Source organism: Phocoena sinus, chromosome 13, assembly GCF_008692025.1.
Source record: "Phocoena sinus isolate mPhoSin1 chromosome 13, mPhoSin1.pri, whole genome shotgun sequence".
In the NCBI taxonomy this organism is placed as follows: Eukaryota; Metazoa; Chordata; class Mammalia; order Artiodactyla; family Phocoenidae; genus Phocoena; species Phocoena sinus.
The window spans coordinates 76,374,041-76,396,513 of record NC_045775.1 but is presented as its reverse complement, the minus strand read 5'-3'; the positions used below and the strand labels follow the sequence as shown (position 1 = coordinate 76,396,513).

Genomic DNA, 22,473 nt, shown 5'->3' with positions numbered 1-22,473 from the left:
CTCACATACTCTGGGGCTCCAGAACAGACCACAGAAAGAGCAGGTGCCACCAGGTCCTGTCCGAGGCCTGGTTTCAACCACCCAGACGGAACCCTCTCGGCTCCCACTGACCCCCCAACCCAAAACCAATGTGCTACCTCAGCTGGCCCCCAGCACCAAAAGTACAGAAGTCTGCACCCAAGATGTTCTTCCCAACAGGGGTCCGGCTACCCTCGGACCTGCCATCACCACGAAAAGCCTCCCCTACCCAGAAAGCAGCAGGAAGAGAGAAGATGCGGTCGAGCTATGCCAGCCTCACTGGCTCCTCTGGCACTGGACCACCCACAGGGTGAGAAGCAGCCTCTGGCCTTGCAGAGCCAGCCTTCCCCGCCCAGCTGGCACACACGGCTACAGTCACAGCCCCGGGGTCACCAATCGGTACCCAGGTGTCTGGTAGGGCCCTTAGCTCAGCGCACCATAATGGACTTATCTCTCCCCCCCAGCCCCACCCCCGCCAACCTGGGGCCTGTGAGAAACCCGGGGGCAGGAACTTACTGGCCATTTATCTCCAGGGCTTAAGCTATGCCATCAGTGTTAGTAGCTGCTGCCGCTGTTATTATTATTATTATTCACTGGAAGGCAGTGCCCTAGACTGTGGGAAACTGCTCGTCTCCTATCCCGCAGGCCCGGCAATGCCCACCCTGCCCAGGTGTGGAACAGTTCTGCTTCTCTTCCTTCTCTCCTCCTCAGAAGCTCCCAGGAGTTGCTGCTTTAAAAACAGGAGCTGCGGAAACATGGCCCAGAGCCAGGTGCTTACCGTGCATTATCTCCGGCTGCAGCCGGAGCTCGAGCTGCGATCTGCAGAGCCCTTCCACTCCTCCCACCTGTCTCTCCGCTTGGCAGCCTCCGACGAGCCTCTCTGCAAGATCAGGGCTTCCAAACGGACCCTGGACCCTCAAAGTCACCTCCTGTGAGGTCCAGATATAGAGGACTCACCCGTCAAGGGATACGGGTCCCCACCCCGAGCAAGGAAGGGCTGAGACGGGCAAAAGGATGTGCCTGGGGCCTAGAGGGTAAGGAAAGATCGCTTTAAATCCCATTCTTGACACAGGTCTGGAGGGACAAGGCAGCTCACCAGGGAACACTGAGTACAGTCTGTCAAGGCGGTGTTCTGGAACAGGGTCGCCCAGCCTCTGGGGCACACGAACTGTGAGAGAGCCGCGCTCCGTGGGACAGCTCAGACCGCCATCAGTGGCATCAGTGATGACCATTTATGAAAGACTTCCTTTCAGCTGGTCACTGACATCAGCATCATTTTCTAGTTTCTTCCTTTCTTTATCCTTCATTAGAATGTAAGCCTGACTCACTCCCATCCCCAAACCCTCAGGCTGCCCTGAATGGCTGCAGGGGGAGGGGCAACAGGGGCGTGATTTGAGCCTCACATCCACCTGCCCTGTCCACAGGGACTAGGGAGGGTCAAGCCCGCCCCATCGCAAATACCCATCACAGGGCCCATGTGCTGAGGATGGGATTCCCCAACACGGAGCTCACTGCCCCTGCTCGATAAACGCTGAACGAATGAATGTATGAACAAATGAAGGGATGCGTCTCCAGGGACACCAGCTCCCTTGGTTCTGGTTAACAAAAGGATGGCCTATCCCAGGCACTCAGGGCCACTGGGTGGGTCACTGAAGTCCATCCCTGAGGGCATCCCTGAAACTCACCTACCTGCATGGTGACAGATGCAGGAAGGCACACACACCAGGAGTGGGGTGGTGCTGTGACCTGCCAATCTACCAGGGCGGTTACAGGGCCCAAGAGGCCTCAGATGCCCCAGCAGCCCCAAGACCCTGTCCCATCCCTCCCTCTAAGTCCTCTGGGCAATGGTGGCTGTCCAGGCATGGTCCTCAGGAGATGGCAGCCTCAGGACAGCCCGCTGGGCAGGAGGGGCTGCAGGATGCAAGGGGCCCCTCACTCAGAGGTGAGGCAGGACCTCTGCTTGTAGAGTCAGACTAGAAAGGGCCTTGGAAATCTCTGATGTTTCCACCATCCCCGTTTATTGAGGAGAAAATTGAGGCAAGAAGAGGTAAAGAAATGGGTCCAAAATGATACAGCTAGTAGGTGGTGAGCCAGGCCTTGGACTCAGGGCTGTTTGATGCTCTTACCCACAATCTAGCACCTCAGTCTCCCAATCTGGACAATGCGGAGGCTGGACCAGATAGTCTCTAAGGTATCTTAGATTTGACGTGATTTCAGGGGAAGCCAAAAGCTCGGCATCGTCACCCCACCACCCCCCTTCTTCCCTCACCTCCCAAGCATCTAGTTTCCTCCCCAGCCCAGGGCACTTGCTCCAATCAAAGAACAGGCAAGGAGCGGGGCCCAGCACTCTGGCCTTTGGTGGCTGACAGGAGGACTTGGGGAGGGGGGGATGAGGGGCAGAGATGGGGGAAATGGCGCCTGCCCATCCTGCCCATCCACACCTCCGACCGACCACCACCGAATGCCAGGGGAAGTTCACCGAGAGTTTACAACCCTCCTTTGTCACAGAGCGCTGCATGGAGCCATCAATCACGCCCTTAATTTACCCGTGTCACTTTCCAGAGGAAAGCCGCCCTGCGAGCAGCCAGTGGCGCTTCCTCTCTCACCCACTTGATGAAGATTTCATCTAATTGGTCCACATTAAATCACTCCCAGGATCGCAACGTGCCATCACCGCAGCAGCGGCAGAGGCTGGCGATGGGGACATGCCGGGGCCCTCCCTGCTGTGGGCAGGAGAGTCCACAGAGGGCCTCCCTGGCTGGAAGCCTCTTGAAGGGGCCCCTGGGAAACCTGGAGAACCCAGAGAGGGGGCTCCTTGAAAGGGGGGCTGGGGGAGGAATGTCAGGGATGCGGGGAGGGGCCGGCCAGGAAGGAAAGAGGAGGTGGTAGGAAGGAATGAATGGAGGGTGCCAGAGCCACTTGGCTACCCCCCCCCCCACTCCCCATCCCTGGATGCCCAGAGGAGTCGGGCATCTCTAACCACCTCTAACCTCTTCATGGATGCAGACTGGGTCCCACCCTCTGTCTCTCTCCCTCTAGCCTCGTGGGCACAGAGATCCAGAGGGTTGCCATAAGCCTTGCTCTGCACAGCCTGGCAATGACCCCCAACTGGAAATGCTGGAAGCCTAGGCCATCTGGGAAGCATAGCTGTGCCCGACACCTTTCCCCCTGCCCATATTTCTCCAAACACATCAGGCTTTGCACAGGCTGTTCCCTCTGCCTCAGATATTGTTCCTGCTTCATCTGCCGGGCGACCTCCTTGTTGTGCAGCTCAAACACCACTTACACCAAGATGACCTTTCAAACTCCCTTGGGCAGGAGAGGTAACCTGTCCCTTCTCTGCCGGGCCTTCCCCTGCCCCAGCACAGGCCTCCGGGGCCTCCTTTACTACCCTCTTCTGCCCTTATCCACAGGCAAGAGGGTCTCTGAGCATCCCGTGAGCTGCAGGGGTGCTGCGACCATATGTTTATCATTTTTATACCCCTGCCCGGCAAGCGTGGCACATGGCTGGGACTCAGTAAATCTCTTCAGAATGAATGAATGAATGAATGAATGAAATCACGTGCCTTAATGCGTGGCCTCGGGTAACCCACAGGCCAAGTCACATTACCAAAACACACCAAAGGGCTCTCCTGGGCTGTTACCAGTTCAGGAGATCTCACCCTGATATGACATCCATCAGGGGTCGCATGGGGGATTCATCCTAAGAGCACGTAAGGCCAGAAAGAGCTTCAGAGATAAGCTGTCCTCCTCATTTAAGTGATGAACAAACGCAGGCCCAGGGTGACTGTCCCAGGTACCCAGCAGCCCCATTCCCGGGAGTAGAGTCACACACAATCCCAGGGGTCTGAGGAGCCCCGAAGCTGGCACGAACCCCAGCAAAGCTCCTAAGGGCCGAGCTCACCGGTCCCTCTGGAAGCCTGGGGGAGTGAGGGGCTCCCCAAGCTCCTGTCCCCACCTCTCTGTCTTCCCAGGAGGCTGCTGCCTGCGTGGCTGGCACGTACCTTGCGTTTCTTGGCACGGCCCTCGGCCTGCAGGGTGCGGGTGCAACGCTGCACACACTCGGAGAAGCTGAGGTTGCTATGGTCGGCGCTGTAGTCGAGGTCGGCCAGCCGCGCCAGGGACAGGATGTAGTTACAGGCGATCCTCAGGATGGCCAGCTTGGACAGCTTCTGCCCATATGAGTAACATGGCACCTGGAGGGTGAGAAGGCGTCAGGAGGGGCTGCCAGGGTCTCTGCTGAGAACGGCCTGGGGGCACCTCAGCCAGGCAGGTGTAGGGCCCCTCACACTGACATCTGCACCGCCGGACAGGGGACTGCAGGGCGGCAGAGGTGGCCCGTCTAGTCCCTCAACCCGGATTTTATTCCCTGTTCTAAGCACCCGCTGTTTCCACACTCACAACCTTGGGAGGCATCCACATTCCCACGTCACAGGGGAAGAAACCGAGACTTAGCTCTTGCCCGAACGTCAGTGCGCACGAAACACAGTGAGTTCCCCCAGGACAGAGCTCCACCCCCCTCCCTCCCTGAGAAGGAATCTCTCAGAGAGAACCGATGTTTTTTGGCTCTGAGGGTCTATTTACTCATTCAGTGGCAATTGTCTTGCTGGGCACTTGGGGTCCGACCACAGATAATAACTCGGGTCTGCCATCAGAGAACTTCCACTCAAGAGTGATGTTATAACATCAGAGCAGAGTTAGGTGCCCGGGACTCTGGGAACAGACCAGAAGCAAAGTGTCAGTGCTCAGCTGGGGGGCCCACACATGATTGGCTTTCTTTTGCTTTTCTCTTTTCCTTTCCGCCCTCTGGACCTGGGGCGCTGCTGGGCATTGCAACAGGACAGACCCAACCAGACTTGACAGCCTTGACGTTCATCACCGACTATACACTCACTAATGGCACAGGGATTTGTATGCGTGAAGCGATGAAGTCTCTAACATTGTCCACCAACGCTCCTGCTGCTTGAGCAAAAAGCTACGAAGACTGCAGCAGAGTTCTGTGTCGTAACACGGAGACATCACCACAAAGTCCACCCGACAGGTGGACTAACCAATACAGCTGCTCTGATGCGTCGCTCACCTAAATGGCCCAAACGTGCCCTGCAACCAAGGCTGCGGCATCCTCCTCTCTATGGCTCTCCAGGATCCACACGCAGCATCCATCCCCGCCACGGATACCTGGTACTAACCCTCAGCCCACAGAGAGTGGGGCGCCTTGCAGGGACCACTCAACAAGCACGCCGGGCACTGTTCCGAACCAGTGGTTCTCAACCAGGGACAATGTCGTCCCTACGGGGCAGCTGGCAATGTCTGCAGACACTCTTGATCGTCACCACCGGGGAGCAGGCGGGGAGGGGCTACTGGCCTGTAGTGGGCAGAGGCCAGGGATGCTGCTAAACATCCTACAATGCTCAGAATCCTACAATGCCTCCACGACAAAGAATGACTCAGCCCAAAACACCAGCAGCGCTGTGGTCGAGAAAGCATAATCAAGAGAGCCGCTTCAGATGAGGACCCTAAACGCGTCAACATCTTGATCTCACGTTAAAGCTCACTTCGTCCAGCAGCTTTCCCTGACCTCCCACCCAACCCTACCCCGGGGACTAGGGCTGCCTCCCCTCGATGGTGCTCTAATAGCCCGCCATCTGTCCTTAACTCCTGAACACTGGGACTCATTTAATGGTCAGTCTCTGTGTGAGCTGTCAGGGGAAGGCCTCTGTATGCAGAGCCTAGCCCTGGTCCTGCCCATCACCGGCCTCCAAAGGGTTTGTTGACTGAGGGAATGAATGAACAAATGAACGCTCTCCCTCCATATCTATCAGGTGACTCCAGAAGGTTTAGAACTGGGTTCAAAAACTTTTCTCTCTCTCTCTCTCTCTCCCTCTTTTTCTTTTTGGCCACACCGCTCAGCTTGTAGGATCTTAGTTCCCGGACCTGAGATTGAACCCGCGCCCCCTACAGTGGAAGCATGGAGTCCTAACCACTGGACCGCCAGGGAATTCCCAAAATTCTCTGAGGATAAAGATTTAGTTATTTGGTGCAGAGGTGAAGCTCATACACCTTTTGGTCACCTGGGCTAACTCCTGGCTCTAGCTACAAACCCTGGGCAAAAGACATAACCGTTCTGAGCCTTGGTGTCCTTGTCATATGGCTAACAGGACTGACCACAAAGCGTGGTAAGGACTAAAGGAGATGGCATATGCGCTGCACATAGTAAGGCCTGATACAAGTCAGTGACATTATTACGGTGGGTGTTGCAGAGGGTCTCTAAAGAGGGTCTCCGGAGAGGGTGAGAAGCAGGAGATCTGGAGGCAGGACATACTGCCTGCTCATCCCCCCCCCCGGGGGTCCTGAGACCGCAGGCCCAAGGTGAGGTTTGCTGTCACCTTTCAAAAATCCTCTAGCACACATATATATGGAATTTAAGAAAAAAAAAAATGTCGTGAAGTACCTAGAGGTAAGACAGGAATAAAGACACAGACCTACTAGAGAATGGACTTGAGGATATGGGGAGGGGGAAGGGTAAGCTGGGACAAAGCGAGAGAGAGGCATGGACATATATACACTACCAAACGTAAGGTAGATAGCTAGTGGGAAGCAGCCGCATAGCACAGGGATATCGGCTCGGTGCTCCGTGACCGCCTGGAGGGGTGGGATAGGGAGGGTGGGAGGGAGGGAGACGCAAGAGGGAGGAGATATGGGAACATATGTATATGTATAACTGATTCACTTTGTTATAAAGCAGAAACTAACACACCATTGTAAAGCAATTATACTCCAATAAAGATGTTAAAAAAAAAATCCTCTAGCAGCCAAGGAGTTGCCCTTCACCAGGCCAGGAAACGCAGGGAGGGGCAGGGAGGTGCCACAGGGACCACCAACTCCTGTGCATTCCCCTTCCCCCTCCCAGTCCTGGCCACAGCTCCAAACCTATCTGAGAAAAGCCTGCAGAACAATGCACGTTGCCTGTTCTCATCCAGAGTCCAGAGAATCCTGCTTTATCAGCCTGAACAAATGAACAAGGTCTGTGGCACAGAAAGGTTCCCTGGGGCAGGGGCATGGGTCTCAGGGACCAGCCTAGCACCTCTGCCTCCCCTGCACCCAGGGAGGGAGTGCCTGCCTGGTGGAGGCTCTGGACACCGGGCACAGCTCTGTGACACAGGCCCTAGTGTGTTGTTACCCAGAGGCCATGCTGGGAGTTACCCGGCTCTTTGAGCCCTGGGACCTGAGCAGCTGGGCTTCCCCGCCAGCAGGGAGCAGGGATCTTGGAAGGAATCTGCACATGGGGATCCAGGGTCATTGCGGGACCACTGGGCAACAGGTGAGGCCAAGGCCGACCTAGGAGCTCCCCTGCCAAGTTCTGATCCAGTTTTGCCCCAGATTTGTCACTCTGTCCCACTGCTTCTGTCAAAGTCCAGGTCTAACAAGAAAACCGTCTATTGAGGGGGCTGCCCTTGTGGCGCAGTGGTTAAGAATCTGCCTGCCAATGCAGGGGATACAGGTTCAAGCCCTGGTCCGGGAAGATCCCACTTGCCACGGAGCAACTAAGCCCATGAGCCACAGCTACTGAAGCCTGCACGCCTGGAGTCCATGCTCCACAGCGGGAGAAGCCGCCGCAATGAGAGGCCCGTGCACCGCAGCGAAGAATGGCCCCCGCTCGCCGCAACTAGAGAAAGCCCTACGTCACGCTGCAACAAAGACCCAATGCAGCCAAAAATAAATTAATTAAATAAATTAAGAAGCAACTGTGGAGTTTTAAAAAAAAACCAACCCATCTATTGAGCTCTGGTTGTTCACCTGGCACCGTGGTCACTATTTACAGGTAGTTTCAGCCCATTGAAACTTTCCCCCAAATAAAGATTGTTACCCCATCTGCACATGAGGAAGCAGAGAGGTGACATATTGGGCCCCAGGTCACTCAGCTAAGACACGGCTGGAGCCAGAAGCTCGTGTGTTTATCGCCCAAGGAAGGCGGGCTCCCCAAGCTCCCACCAGGGGCTTGGCCACTGGGCTCTCCAAACTCCCACCACCAGCGGTGGTGATGCTGGTGCCCACGGCCCAGGATGCAGGAGCTGGGCCCCCAAAAGCCCAGCTCAGAGGCACCCTGGCCTATGAGGATCTGATTCTAGGAGGTTAAGGTAAGGCAGAAAGAGCTGGTCTGAGTCCCAAACATCGGGGTGACTTTGGACAGGTAGCTTCACCTCTCTGAGCCTCAGTTTTCTTATCTGGAGAGTGGGAATAATGCCTGGGTACCCTGGATGACTGTTGGAACTAGGTCATCTCCTTGCTGTTTCTTGTGATCTACTAAGGCCAGGCAGAGGGCTGGGTGTTGTGAATATAATTCATCTTTCAACAGCGCCATGAGGTAGAAATGACGACTTCCACTTTACAGAGAAGCATTTGATGCCCAGGGAGTGTAAGAACTTCCTGTATCTCTCAGCTGATGAAAGATGAGCTGGGTTTTGAACACACACCTTACTTAGCTGGGCTCTTTCCAATCAGCCAGAAGCAATGGCTTGGGGGTTTGGATGAGCATCTATAGCCTATGGTGGGGAGGTGGGCAGCCCACCCTTCTGAGCAGGGGATGGAGAGTTCTGGACTCCATGGGACCCCAGCCTTGGTGCATTACCTCTCTGAGCATCCACAGCGTGGCCCAGAGCCCAGCCATCCCACCACCTGCCGGAGACCACACAGCAGTCATCTGCTCAGCCTGGGCAGAGGACAGAAGCCAAAGGAGGCAGCAGGGCCGCTCGGCTCCAGCTACTGACAGGCAGCAAATCTTCCTGTAAAGTAAAAGGACCTGCCTCACGCTCATCCCACAAGAATCGTTACGCTTCAGAAGAGCAGGGGCAGTATGGGGATTTTTCACCAGGTCCCATGTGCCCCTAAAAGATTCCATCCCACCTACCCCAAGGTGGACCCTCTCCTGGCGCCAGCAAGTGGGAAAAAGCAGGAAGGGCACTGGCATGGGATTCTGAGGACCTAGCTCTACTCTGGGACATCCACGTGATCTTAGGTCCGCAACCATAGGGGACCTCAGTTTCCTCACCAATAAAATGGGCATCAGAATACCTGCTACCTCAGAATGGAATCAACATGGGCAGATGTAGGGAGGCGCTACAGAGAAGCAAAGCCAGGAACCAACCAGCCAATGCAGGGGAGGCCTGGAAGCCCTCCAGCCTCTTGCCTCTGTGCCAACTCCTACCCCACCCTTCAGACCCAGCCCAAGACGCCCACCGAGACTCCTGGACCCACACAGCTCCAACATCACTGCATCCCCGGCACACAGCCGAGCACTTGATCCCATCTGAAATTTTTCTCTAATCGGCTCATGTCAGAGAGTACTGGCTCCCTGGGATGAAGCCGCTCTACACAGGCTGTTTAAGGTCCTTGTCAAGTTCTATTTAAGCAAAATCCCAACCTGCTACACAGCAACGAGGCTGGACCCTGAGAACCTGGGTCTGAGTAGTTAAGAGCCATGGCCCAGGGCCAGACAGGACAAATCCTGGTCACTCACTCCACCTCTGTAAGCATCCCCATCTGTGAAATGGGAAGGCGGTACGACAACAGGGCCAGGTGAGGCACTTCACCCCGTGCAATGAGGCTCCACAAGCTACTGTCCTGGTGACTGTGGATGCGAGGGGGCAGGAGAGAGGCTTTTATCACCCCTCTCCCATCTGGATGCAAGCAGGTCCGTCCCCCATTCCCTGAGGAAGGGGGTACAGGTTGCAGTGGGGCCATGGGCCCCTGGCATCCTATGGTGTCTGAGACCGAGGGAGGTGCTGGGTTGGGGGGTGCCATCCTCATGCCCCCTCCTGGGCCATCCTGAGTTCACTTGCTGAGGATTCCCTGGGACACCCCAGGGGCAGCAGAGGAGGGGGCCACTGGTTTGGCACTTCAGCAAGTCCTGAGGGCTCCTCCTTGCTGCCCCAGGCCTCTGCCTGGCTAGGCTGCCATTCCTCCATCAATGCTGAGGGGCTTTATGCTTCTCGGGGAGAGAGGAAATCTGCACAGATCTGCACACGCACCAGATGCCCCGAGGGTGAGCACAGCCTGTGAACCAGAAGGTTCTGCGGGGGAGGCCGAGGCCCACAGCTCTGGCCCCTCCCCTCACCCGCCCAGCAAGGCCAGGCTTTCCCTTGGACCCTCTCCCACCCGGCCCAGAGCGGCCCTGCACACGGGCCAGGCCCAGCTATGCACACATGGCCTTCACGTGAGGCGGCGGGGAGGGCCCCGAGCAGCTGGGCTGGTGGCATATGCTGCGGCCTGACCATCTGCCCCGCATACGCACCCCCGGGCCCCGCTGCTGGGGGCCTCCCTCTCCCCCACCTGCACTTCTCATGGCCAAGCGGCCCCCCACCCCATTCCCTTCCTGGTTGAGAGTATGATGGGTTGGACAACACAGAAGACTGTCTGGCTTCCCCCTGCTGGGGGTGGACAGCTCCGGGGTGGTCACCAGGCTGAAGAGCGGGGCCGTCAGGAGCCTGGGCCCCGGAGCGACTCGCTGACTCCGATTCGAATCCAGGCTCTGCAATGACAGTGGCACACAGCCACGCAGGCTGTGACTGCACCACGCCCGGGAGGGCGCTGGCACCCCCCGAAGCCTAGTGAATGGCAGGCCGGAGAGGCGTGCAGTGCAAAACCCAGGAGGCCTCATGCGGTGGCCAAAGGCTGCGAGATCTCCACCAACTTACAGAAGTTCCCTGAACCTCGGCCTCACCATCCGTGAAACAGGGGTGGGAATGAGGGCGGGGGGATGGGGGAGTGGAAACAATACCTACTTCATTAAATGAACTAATACGCGTAACACGCTTAGCACACGACCCAGTACAAAGGAAGCATCTGATAAATGGCAGTTTCTATGATTCTTATTAAAATGATTACAGAATTCTTATTTCTACATCTGTCAAGGCCTTTGCCCAGCCCTGAGGACGTTGCAGACGTTCGAGAAATGTTCATTCCTCCTACGGCCCCCATTCCCTTCTTCATTCGCTCTCTGCAGAGAAGCGGTGTATGAGGTAAGCATTAGCACCATTTTCCAACTTTAGCAACTGAGGCTCAGAGAGGGAAAGTGACTTGTCCACAGTCACACAGAACGCATACAGCAGAGGTATAACTCAAACTCCAGCCTCCGGACTCCCCGTCCAGTGCTCTTTTCACCGTACCAGGAAGCTGCTCAGAGAAATGAAGCCCCAGACCAGAGCCACAGTCCCAGAACTGACCTTGGTGCTGCAACAGCCATGGCCTCATTTCAGGAAAAACCATTCTTCTTCCTCACCCTCCTTTCCCAGGGTCCATTTCAGACAGTCAAGCCTAAGCCTAGATCCAGAGTCACAGCCTGCCTGGATAAGGGCACACACACACATACGCACACGAGTGTGAGTGTGTATTCACGTGCGCACTTTCTACAGGTGGGATACTGAGGTCCAGAGGAGGAAGGAGTGCCTCTGAGACACAGGACTTTCCCCATCGGATGGAGGCTGTGATGTGGACATGGTGAGTGTGCCCTAGCGATATTTCTTTCCCTCGCAGACAACAGACTGGTGCCCACCAGCAGCCTTTTTGGGGAAGGGACAGATGGACTGGGCAAGGGGGGGGGAACAAACCAGAGCAGGCGCTTCTGATCACACATTTGTGTATGCTCTTGGGCACTAGTACTGATCGTGTGTATAGGTACAGCTGTTTGTACCTGTGTGTGTGTGTGCGTGCACTTTCTCCCTGAATTTGTCCCTCTTATATAGAACTTCCGCACAAGAAGGGCAGAAGTGAAAGGAAACCACGATTAACAATCTCATCTCAGAGAGTCGGCCACGTGTACACCCACCTTCCGACTTAACAACACTGCGAGCGCCGGGCCCACAGCGCGGATACAGCTGACATTGTGAGAAGCATTTGGCCAGGCGGGCATTCCAGAAACTTCTGTCACCTTCCCTAACCCACTAGGTGATCTTGGAAGCATTTCCTTCCTTCTTTCTCCAGGCCCCAGTTTTCCATTCCATTAAATGGAAAGCTAATTCAACCGACAGGATGTTAAGATCAAATGAGATGGAATTCATCACTGAAAGAAGTTAAAGCCACTGGACAAATGAGATGTAGTTGGACACACAGAGACCGTGAATACTTTCTCGGAACTGAAAGAGGCAGCTGGAGGAGTAAAAAGGACGCTGAACTGTCAGTTAAAGGACCTAGGTGCCAGCCCTGACCTTCCTCTCACCAGCTGTGATGCTCTGGGCACGTGGCCTCCCCAATCTGAGAGGGGTTGCCCTAGCTGCAAGGTGAGCAGGTGGACAGTCATCTCTCTGCCATCTCATCCTTCCATCCTGGGCGGTAGGTAGCAGGATGCCCTCCAGGCTGCCACCCTCTGACACAGAGCCACTGCCTGAGGGTGAAACTGAATTCTCCACTGGGCCCACTGCCCAAGGTCCCAACTGTCTATGACAGTTATCTGACTCCTCCACTCCACTCCACCTCACTGACCAACCATCTTACTCAAGCCCAAATGTGACACTTTGGCTCAAAAGTCATAGAAACTCTTTTCCCCAGGAGTTTAATTCCCTTCCCATGGATGGGCACAGGCACCTTCCCTGCCTCACCCACAGGAGGAAGAGGAGAGAGTGTGATCCAAAAAGAAGATCATGTTTTCTGAAATCCTTTGTTGTTGGCTAAAGCCCAGAGAGGGTAAGTAACTTTCCTGAAGTCACACAGGAAGTCAGCTGCAGAGCAAGCAAAAATCCTGACCATTCAAACCAGTCACATCCACCCCCCCAACCCTTCCCCGTGCCCTGTGTGGGCTGGGGGCAGGGGGCACTTACCACACCCTTCTTAGATCTCCGCTCTGTGAAAATGCGCAGCCTAGAATCCTGGGGCAGTCTCAATCTTGTCTAAGTGGAATTGTAAAACTGCCACTCCCCACTATGGGTAACTCTTGGACAAATATTCTTTCCCATCGGCCCCAGAAGACAGTGTCTGGTGAGGACAGCCCCCACCTGCCCCAAACTAAGAAGCCCCTAACCCACCCCAGAACTAGTTTCTGAAGATTCCCCGAACCAATCAGTCAGTCCCCTCAGCAGACCTGCCTGCTTCAGCATGCGGCGGGCGGCTAACTGCAGCAGTGGAGGGTATCTCCTGGAAAGGCCCTCTCCAGCCAATTCCTGAGGCCGCCCCTGCAGAGGGGGCTCAGGCTTGTACCCCGGGTCCTTAAGGGACACCAGGAGCGAGGGGGGCAGAGCGCAGAAGCAACCTGAGTTCAGGGGCATCCCTGCTGGGAGGTGGGGGCTGAGGAGGTGCTGACAGGTTCCCGCGGAATGCGGGACCCTTACGTTCTGGCAAAACCAGGACCACCCCTCCGCAGAATTCCGGGCCTCCAAGACCACGCCAAATTGCCGGAAGGGTAAGGGTCTTCCCCCTTTCCCCGCCGGAGACAGATTCCCACATTGCCCCTCTCCACTCCCCACCGCGCCCAAGGGACCCCGGGAGACAAATGTTCGCTGCCATAAAAGTGAACTATGAGGGGTGAAGTCAGACGCGCAGACAGGGGCACCCTAGGGGGGATGCGGGTGACTGTAACCAGGGCGTGCCCGAGCCAGAGATCTCGAACCTTCACCCCGACTTTGCAGACTAAGAGCCGTACCAACGCTGTGGCAAAGGTCACTGCCCCAGGAGGACCCAAACCTGTCTGGGCCCTGGGGCCGACCGGGCGGGGACAACTTGCAGCTTACCCACGCCCTCATCCTCCCTAAAGTCCCCCAGCCACTTACCCACCCACTCCCGCAGTCATACCCGGGCGCAGTGAGGGTGTGTGGCTGGGAGCCGGTACCTGCTTCCTGAGCGCCTCGAAGGCTGCGCTGATGGTGTGCACCCTCGTCCGCTCCCTGGCGTTCGCCAGGAGCCTCCGGGTCTGCTGCAGGGCTTTGATCTCGGAGGAGGCGGCGGTAGCTTCGCCTGGCCGTTTCCTAGGCGACGCGGAGGAATCCGGGTGGTTATTGTAAATTACGTGTGAAATTGACGAGTAAGAACTTTCCCCAGGGCGCGTGGGGGGGGCCGGGCGCACTGAGGGCTCCGGGGGAGCAGGGGCCGCCGACGGCGTGGGGCGTGCTGGCGGTGCGCACAGCAAGATGCGGGGACGTACGCCGGGCTCCCGGAAAGGCTGTGCCTCGGGACCCCCAGGTACCTGGCCCTGGGGCGCTGGAGGCGGCGGCGGTGGCGGCGGCGTGGGGAGTCCCGGCCCCACTGCGCCCAGGGCGAAGCCGCGTTTCCGCGCGTCCAAGACCTCCGGAGCCCGGGCGCCCCCGCGCTCCCCGGCCGCGTCCGCGCCCCCACCTGAGGGAACGGCCGGCGCCACCCGGGCTGGCACCGGGGCCGGGACCGGCTGCAGCCGCTGGGTCCTGTCCCGCAGCCCGTCGGTGGCGGCGGCGCCGTGCTCGGGCGCTTCCAAGTCCAATCGGAAAGTTTTATAGCCGTTCGCGCGCCGCGCCGGCTCCTTGCCTTTCCTCTTGAGCTTCTTGAGGCCGTTCAGCTCCTTCACACACACGGTCTTCCACGGCCCGTCCTCGAGAACCGGGATGTGCTTCATGGCGCGGGCAGCGCGCAAGGCAGGGGCGTGGGGCTGCCCGGGAAGCGCGCCCGCCGCGCTCGCTCTACACGCTGCGCGCCGGCTCTGCCCGGGCGGCCGCGGCGCTCAGCGCCTCGGAGTCTCCAGCTCTCCCCCTGCTCGCTCCCTCCCTCCTCCCTCCCTTTCTCCCCCTCGTCCGGGGCAGCTGCGCCGCCGGCTCCGCGAAGCCGCCGGGCTGTCCGTTCCCGGAGCGCTCAGAGTGTCATCTGAAGTCGCTGCCGCCGTGCCAGCATTTCTGGAGAACGCCCGCTGCGCTCCATCTGTGTTTGTTTAGCCTCAGTTTACACAGAAGCCCAATTCGCGAGATCAGTCAGCGCCGCCGCCCGGAGAGGAGGCAGCTCCCGCCGCAGCCTCCCCAGCCCCGGCCGCCCGAGCCGCGAGCGCCTTTAAAGAAACAGGAAGCATTTTTCAAAACAGCTGGGCTGCCGGCCGCCTCCTTTGTCCGCGTCCTCTCCACCTCCCCCCACCCCCATCCCTTCTGCCCAGAACCTGGTCCTCTGACTCTCCCTCCCCACCCCCTCCTCAAGTCCGGGGCGCTTCTCTTTCCCCAGAGGACAGTCCGCTCCCGAGCACGTGCCTTCTAGGCCCTTCGGCCCTTCCCCAGATCAGAGCCGGGCCTTGTCTCCCTGGCCTTGCTGACCTCTCGGTGACGCAGCGTCGCCTTCCGCACCCAGCACCTCCACGTCCAGCCCTCCACCCCAGCTTGCCAATCGAGAAAGAAACAGAATGGCGACTTCTCCTGGGGGGCGGGGGTGGGGGTAGGTCGACGAGGGAAGGGAAAGGCTCTGGGGTTGCCCGAGACCCTCACTCCCCCTGCACCGCAGCCCCATCCGCTCGCTCGGGTCACTTGCTGGAGCAGAGAGACCAGGAGCAGAAGGGCTAACTAAGCGCCAGGCAAACTGAGGCTCTGAAAAGGAACGGGCTTTCCCACGGTCACGCAGCGAGTTAAAGAGGCCGAGCAGCGTGGAAGCTTTGGTTTTAGACGCAGCATCTGGGAGAATCTCAAGTCACCTCACCGCAGGTTGCCCGCTGCGTTGCTGTGGGGAATTCAGCCCCAGGCACATAGGGGGTACCAGTCAAATGGAAGCTTTGGTTATTATTAATAACAGAGGCAGAATAGCTTCTGGAGGCAGATTTCCTGGGTTCCAATGCCAGCTCTGCCACTTAGAAACTGAGTGTCGTTGGGCAAGTCACTGAACCTCTCTGTGCCTCCCTTTCCCCATCTGTAGAATGGAAGTAACAATTGTACCTTCTTCCCGAGGTGCTGTGAAGATTAATTGAGCATATATGTGCAAAGCATTCAGAGCTGCCTGGCACAAAGTGAGAGCTTTGCAGGTACCCACTGTTATTGGCAGGGGACAGAGGTCGACTACCCAGACCTTTGGTCCCAGTGCCATCCCGCTGGAGATTCTGGGGGAAAATAAAGGGCAAACTAGTGGGCCCTCACCCGAGCCCACCTCCCGGAGGCTGCCCTGAGGACCAGCACACGGTCCTTCACTCTTCGCGGGTCCCTTCTCTGTGGTAGTAAGTTCCTCCTTGGTGGTGGTTGCTTTAAGCAGTTTGAGAGAAGATAGACCCTTGACCCTGGCCTTGGGCTCTGACCTCTGCAGCCACTGGAATCTTTGTCTTTCTGGTTTCAGTCCTTCATTCCCATCCCCAGACCCACCAAACCCGGTGGGGTTTTTCTTGTGAAAATGCAGGGTTCATCAGAGTGCCTTCTCTCCTCTAGGGGAGAATGCCCTGGGGGTGGGAGGAGGCAGATGACATGGTGACCTGTGCCATACAGTGTCCTGTGAGGTAGGATGGGGGTCCAGGAAGAAGGTTCAGGGACAAGAGCATAGATTGTACTTGGCTTTTCAACTCTCAAGCTCCAGGACCCTGAGCAAGACAGTTCATCCCACTGGGGTTCTGAATCTGTCCTTGAGGATGATATTTCTGTCCAGCCAACCTCTCAAGATAGTTGGGGAAGTAAAAAGAGATCACAGATGTAAAAGGACTTTGACATAAGACTTCAAACATCCCTTCACACGTCGACATTCACACAGGGACACACGCAGAGGCATGCAGTTTTCTGATAAATGCAAAACCTCATTTTTTCCACTGGCATGGGTCCCGGCATCATAAAAGGTGTGCTACCAGAGGCACCCCCTTCCCTGGGCACCCAGCATCTTCCCATACCTTACCTCTCTCCTGAAGACCAAGGGTAAGCCCCAGAGAGGAGTCCCCATTCTCCTTCTGTTTCCCCCACCAGCCCGGGACCCTCTGAAGAGAACACTCTTCTCACTCTTCGATGACTGGCTCCAGTCTCCCCTCCTCTTGTAAGCCTTGGCTGGTCAGCACAGCCCCCTGTCACTCTTGCTGGCCTCTGCATGTGATCACTCACAAGAATTGCTGCAACTTGTCCTCCACTGAGGTCCTGCCTGAACCCCTGGGTCTGTGAGCTCCCGAAAAGCCACTGTTTCCTTCCTCCCTGTCTTCCAGGAAACTTTTGCTGAAGGCTTCATGCCCTTTACATTCTCCAGATCCCAAGCAGAAGCTGAGACCCCAGCCTACCCACTCCTCATGCACCCAGCCAGTCGGTGGCAGAGTTGGGGGGAAAGCCAAGACCCCCTCTCCAGAGCTGCTGAGGTCCTCTCTGAGCCTCAGTTTCCCCCTCTGTAAAATGGAGATCGTAATATTGTCTCATTGGGCTGGCATGAGGATTAAGTGAGGCTGCAAGTACAGCACTGAGCCTGGTAGGTAAGTGGGATGACGGTGGCCTTACGCATCCTGGGTTAGCACAGCTGCCCAGGCGCCTTGCATCCCAGCTTTTCCCCCCGGGCTCGGGGTGCATTTGCAGGCTGGGGTGTCCATGGCTAGTTAGGGCGTGCAGAAATCTCTTGGCAGGACTGAAAATTGTGCCTAAAGAGACTAGGCTGTGCTCCAGGAAAATCACGTGTCTTGGTTGAATAGCGAAGGCTCCACTCACGCTGATCCTGAGCCTGTCACCAACTCTTCCAAAACAGAGAAGGTCACTGAGATCCCAAGGGGTGGAAGGAAGAGAAGGGAGTGGATAGGAGTGGCCATCTGCCACTGGGTGGAGGTAGAACAGGACTCAGACCCAGCCAGTCTCCCAGGACATGCTCCTTACCGCTCGCCATGCTGCCTCTCCCGCTGGTCAAATCGCGGGACCCAGGGGTTGGCATCAGGCTAGCCTAGTGCTTTGCCACTCACCAGCAGCTGTGTGGCCTTGAGCAGCCCCTTCACCTCTCTGAGCCGCAGTTTGTCATCTGGGCATTATCCCCTTAGTCATAAGATGGAATGCCATGTACCGGAACAGGAGGGCCCAAGTGATGTGAAGGGTCCCTGTTATTGTGATTCTCAGCCCACCAGGTGGCAGACCTTCGAAGTCCAGGCTAACTGCCCAAGGTCCCCCAGCCTAAGGGCAAACCGGCCACCCAGGGCTCCCTTCCCTCAGACTCCTGGAGAAGTGGAGGGAGACCAGCCTGCCAGCACCCCCTGGTGGTATGTACACTGTCTGGACTACACACAACATAGCCGTCTCCCCACAAGGATTTAGAGCCAGGAGTGGTAGCCCTGCAATGACAGCAATTTGGATTTTGTGAATTCACAGAATTTCCAGGATAGAAAGGCTCTCCAGGCTCTAGGTGGTCTCACCCCCTGTTTGGAATGGGACAACACGGACATCCAAAGAAAACCTATGCCCCACATTAAAAACATCCCCCACTGAATCAAGTGTTTGTGGTTACTCTGGGCTAGCACGATCGTGCCACTGGGAGGTTCCACATCCCCTGTATGGCCGGTCCAGGGAATAGGAATGAAACTAGAAAGGGAAGTGAAGGCGAGAGCTTAGGGCTTAGGCCACTGGGAACAAATGTTAGAAAGCCAGGCAGCAAAACTCACCACCACATAGGGAGTGACTACAGGCTCTAGTTCACTAAATCCTTATAACAACCCAGGGAAGTAAACCCATTCTACAGATAAGGAAACTGAGGCTCCTAGACCAAAAAACAAAACAAAAACTTGCCAATGGAAAGGAAATAACAGAAGTGGGATTTGAACCCAGGCCAACGGACCCAAAGACTTAAGCTTTGAACCATTGTGTTTTGCTGCCTCCTGAGACCTCAGTGAGTAGCATCTGGGGAGGTGAGTCACTGGGCCATCTACAGGGCTGGCCTCTCTGGAAGCCTGGCTGTCCCTGCATGTGCCACCAGCCTGGGTGAGCTTCTTGCTGTCCTCAAGGGAAGCCGCTGTCCTCCTTTGGACCAGCTCAATGACCCTCCAGCTCCTTCCAGGTCGGGGTCAGATGGCAAGGGCAGTGCCTCTGGACATTTGCTGGTCTCAGGCATATGGATCCCAGGTCTTATCCAGGTACTGGTGCCCTCCTAGCATTGCTGGGTGGAACCTGCCCAGCAATTCCTAAGTGCATATGCACCACCCACGGGTGAGGACAGGATAGCTCTGTAGGGCGACATCTCAAGATTGCCATCTTCTTGGCCAAATGGGATGGAACCTTGGATACTTGCTACATGGAACACCACATTCCTGAATCCGGAGTTCCTATTTCCAGCTGTCTAGATTGTTCCAAAGTGGGTGTGTCATCCATTCGAGAAAGGGAGGAAGAACAGAAATTAGACTGCCAGAATGCATGTGATCAGTGCCTTCCAGAGTTGTGCTCATAGCCACCCTGGATAGGACCACCCAAGGGAGTGAGCAGAAAGTAGAATACAGTCAGCCTGGTGGCCCCCAAGGTCCCTCCCTACCTTTCAGTCGCAGTGTCTGCACTGCCACCATTCACCAGCAGGATGCTGGATCCATAAGACAGAAATGAGACATCCAGGCAGAAAGCTGTTCCAGACTCACTCTCCAGTCTTCCTTCCTACCTGTCTCTATCCAAGTGACCATCCCCGCCGTGGAAAATTCAGAGAGTCTTTGGGGCTGGGAAAGGGGCTGGATGAGGGCACGGCAGGAGGGAGCGAGGAAGGCCTTCAGCAGCCCCTCTCTGGGGCTCCCTCTCTGGGATGGGCTAGGGTGCACCTTCTCAGCCCTGAGCACATGCTCTGTGGTTAATGGAGCAGTTTCCCCTGCAACAGGCAGAGCCCGTGCGGTGCACTTAGTCCTGGCTCCTGTGGTCAGGGAGGAAATGGCAGGATTGGCTCAGGAGAGGAGGGGTTCAACAGGCACCAAAAGGAGCCTGGTACAACAGGCTCTAGGTGCCAGGTTCCCACACAGTTGGCCAGATGTTCTTTGAAACCTAGGACCCATCATGTCATTCCTCTGCTCAAAACCTCTCCGTGACTTCCTATTTTTCTCAGATGTGTTAGGAGCTGCCAGCAGTCCTCGCCCCCTGCAAGCTTGGAGACAGGGGTCTGTCCCTTCACCCTGGGAACCCCGACTGCCTTGGCTAACGGAGGCCTGAGGGAGTGGAGGTGACACCGTGCTTTTAAGGGCACTGGCTGTTTCAGCTTGCTGCCAGTGGGAGCCCTGAGTCACCGTGTGAGCAGTCCAGGTTACTCTGCTGGAGAGAGAGGCCTCGTGGGGAGCACCGTGGTGCCTGACCTGTGAGTGAGAAAGGCCCAGGGGAGCCTTCAGACGCCTCCAGCCCCAACCTCTATCTGGCTACAGCCACATGGGAAAACCTAAGCAAGAACCGCCCAGCTGAGCCCGGTCAACCCCAAGAACCATGGGAATGAATCCTGAATTGTTGTGTTAAGCCGCTACATTTTGGGGTGGTTTGATATGCAAGCAATAGAGAACTGGAACATTCGGACAGGAGCCAAGGTTGGCATCTGGTCCTCCCTTTCCTCTCTTACTCATCCCCTCGGTCCTCCCCCACCACCGGCCCCATCCCTCTGCTCTCACTGCACTGGGCTTCTTGCTACTCCTTGAACTTACCCAGCAAGCTCCCTCCCACCTCAGGGCCTTTGCACTGGCTGTTCCTGTGGCTAGAAATGCCAGGTAGCCCAGGTAGACTCGTGGCTTCCTCCCTCACCCCCTTCTGGTGTTTCTATGTCACCTTCTCAGGGAGGTTGTCCCTGGGCACCCCATATAACCTCCTCTTCAATATCTCTACCTCTTCCCTGCTTTAATTTTTCAAGTACTTACCATTATCTGACATATTATGTTTGTAGGTGTATAACTGGGTTTTTTGTTTATTTGTCTCCCCCACCAGAATGTCAGCTCCATGAGGGCAGGGATTTTTACCTGCCTTGTTCACTGCTATATCCCAGGATCTAGAACAATCCTGGTATACAGTAGGCACTCAATAAATATTTACTGAATGAACGAAGGCTCACTGCTCAGTTTGGACCAGGTCTTACTCAGCTAGTCAACCAGCTGCTTTAACAGAAGAAACCAGTGGATCCAGAGTTGATCATGTCCCAGGGACAGCTACTCTGACCACCAGGAACTGGTGGTTGGTCCAATTCACTCTCTTTTCTCTGGTTTCGTGCAAAGTGGGGGACAATCGGTGCAAATCACCAGTCATTCATTCACTTGACAAACCTTGGGCCGAGCCAGGCCTCACGATGGGACTGGGTCAGAGAGATGAGGTGTGTGCCATCAGGAGCTCAGGTGATTCCCATCTCCAACTTGGTCCACCTGTGACAATTCAACACACATTTGTAGACACCTACTGAGGCTGTCTACACCTACAGCACAAAGACAGCTACTGAGGGATACAGCAGTGAACAGAGCAAAAACCCCTGCCTCACGGAGCTAACATCTGGTGAGACGGCACGAGGTATCCACCTCAAGGCATTCCAGGTCCAGCAGAGAAATTACACAAATCTGTTCAGAGCCGTAAACACAGCACGAAGGGATACACTCTGTAGGGAAAGCTGTGGGAATTCTGAGCATGGCAGAACTGCTCCGGGAGACTTCCCGAAAGAAGAGGCATTTGAACCAGGCTGGACGGTCAATGAGATCTGGCCAGGCAGACCACTTGCCTGACAAATGCCCATGGCTCACTCCCTTACCTCCACCCAGCCTCCTGTTCTGTCACCTCCTCATTAAGGCCTCCCCTCACTACCCACTTACAACTGGAACGACCACCAGCCCTTTCCTCCTCGTCACACACTTACGCATCACGTTTATGGTCTGCATTGCCACCCAAAGGAGATAGAAAGTGGCAGGAAGGAGCGGCGCCTGCTTGACATTATCCATCATAACTCCATGTTGTTAATGTGAGTTTCATCACCTTTGTAGTTTTGTTTATTAATTTATTAACTTATTTCCATTTATAGTTACATAAGAATTAAAAGCATAAAGCATAAGTGTATAACTATGTCTTAGGGCTCTGTGACAGTGTGTCACCTTTCGAGACAGGAGCACACATTACCCAGGTTCAAGAAATTCTGGGCAGGACATTATCAGAGTTGTCCTGCAGCTTTGACTTTCTGGTCTGGGAGTCGAAAGATACATTCTCTTCCCAGGACCAGCTATGTACCCTTCCCTTGGGCACCTGCTTCCCCTGTCCCCTGCCCCCTGCAAGCCTCACTTTCTTTTCTTTTCTCTTTTGGCCACGCCGCATGGCATGTGGGATCCTAGTTCCTGACCAGGGATCGAAACTGCTCCCCCTGCATTGGAAGCGGAGAGTCTTAACCACTGGACCACCAGGGAAGTCCCAAGCCTCAGTTTCTTCATCTATAAAATGGGAAGAGTGAGAAGGTGATGGCACCTACCCTCCCCGAGATCTTCCCATCCCCAGCATCTTAGCATTTGTCTTAAGCCTCTTCAAATCCCAGAGCACAATGGGGGAAAATGAAACATTCACTCGCTAGAGAGAAAACTCTTCTGCAGGTCTAACCCCTATTGCAGGCAAGAGAAGCTCTGTCACGAAGCCA

General features: G+C 56.1%; 1 protein-coding gene across 2 annotated transcripts in view; it reads right to left on the bottom strand.

Annotated features, from left to right (window-relative positions):
- The window catches only part of ATOH8 (atonal bHLH transcription factor 8), a 46,645-nt gene extending 31,924 nt beyond the window's left edge, over positions 1-14,721 (bottom strand). For both annotated transcript variants that reach the window (XR_004352668.1, XM_032652005.1), the window contains exons 1-2: positions 13,835-14,721; positions 4,023-4,214 (exon numbers count right to left, since the gene is read on the bottom strand). Coding sequence is in view for 1 of the 2 variants with exons in the window: in XM_032652005.1 (XP_032507896.1) it covers positions 4,023-4,214; positions 13,835-14,590 (948 nt within the window). In the remaining variant the exon portion in view is untranslated. The remainder of the gene's footprint in view (positions 1-4,022; positions 4,215-13,834) is intronic.
- Between the last annotated feature and the right edge of the window lie 7,752 nt (positions 14,722-22,473).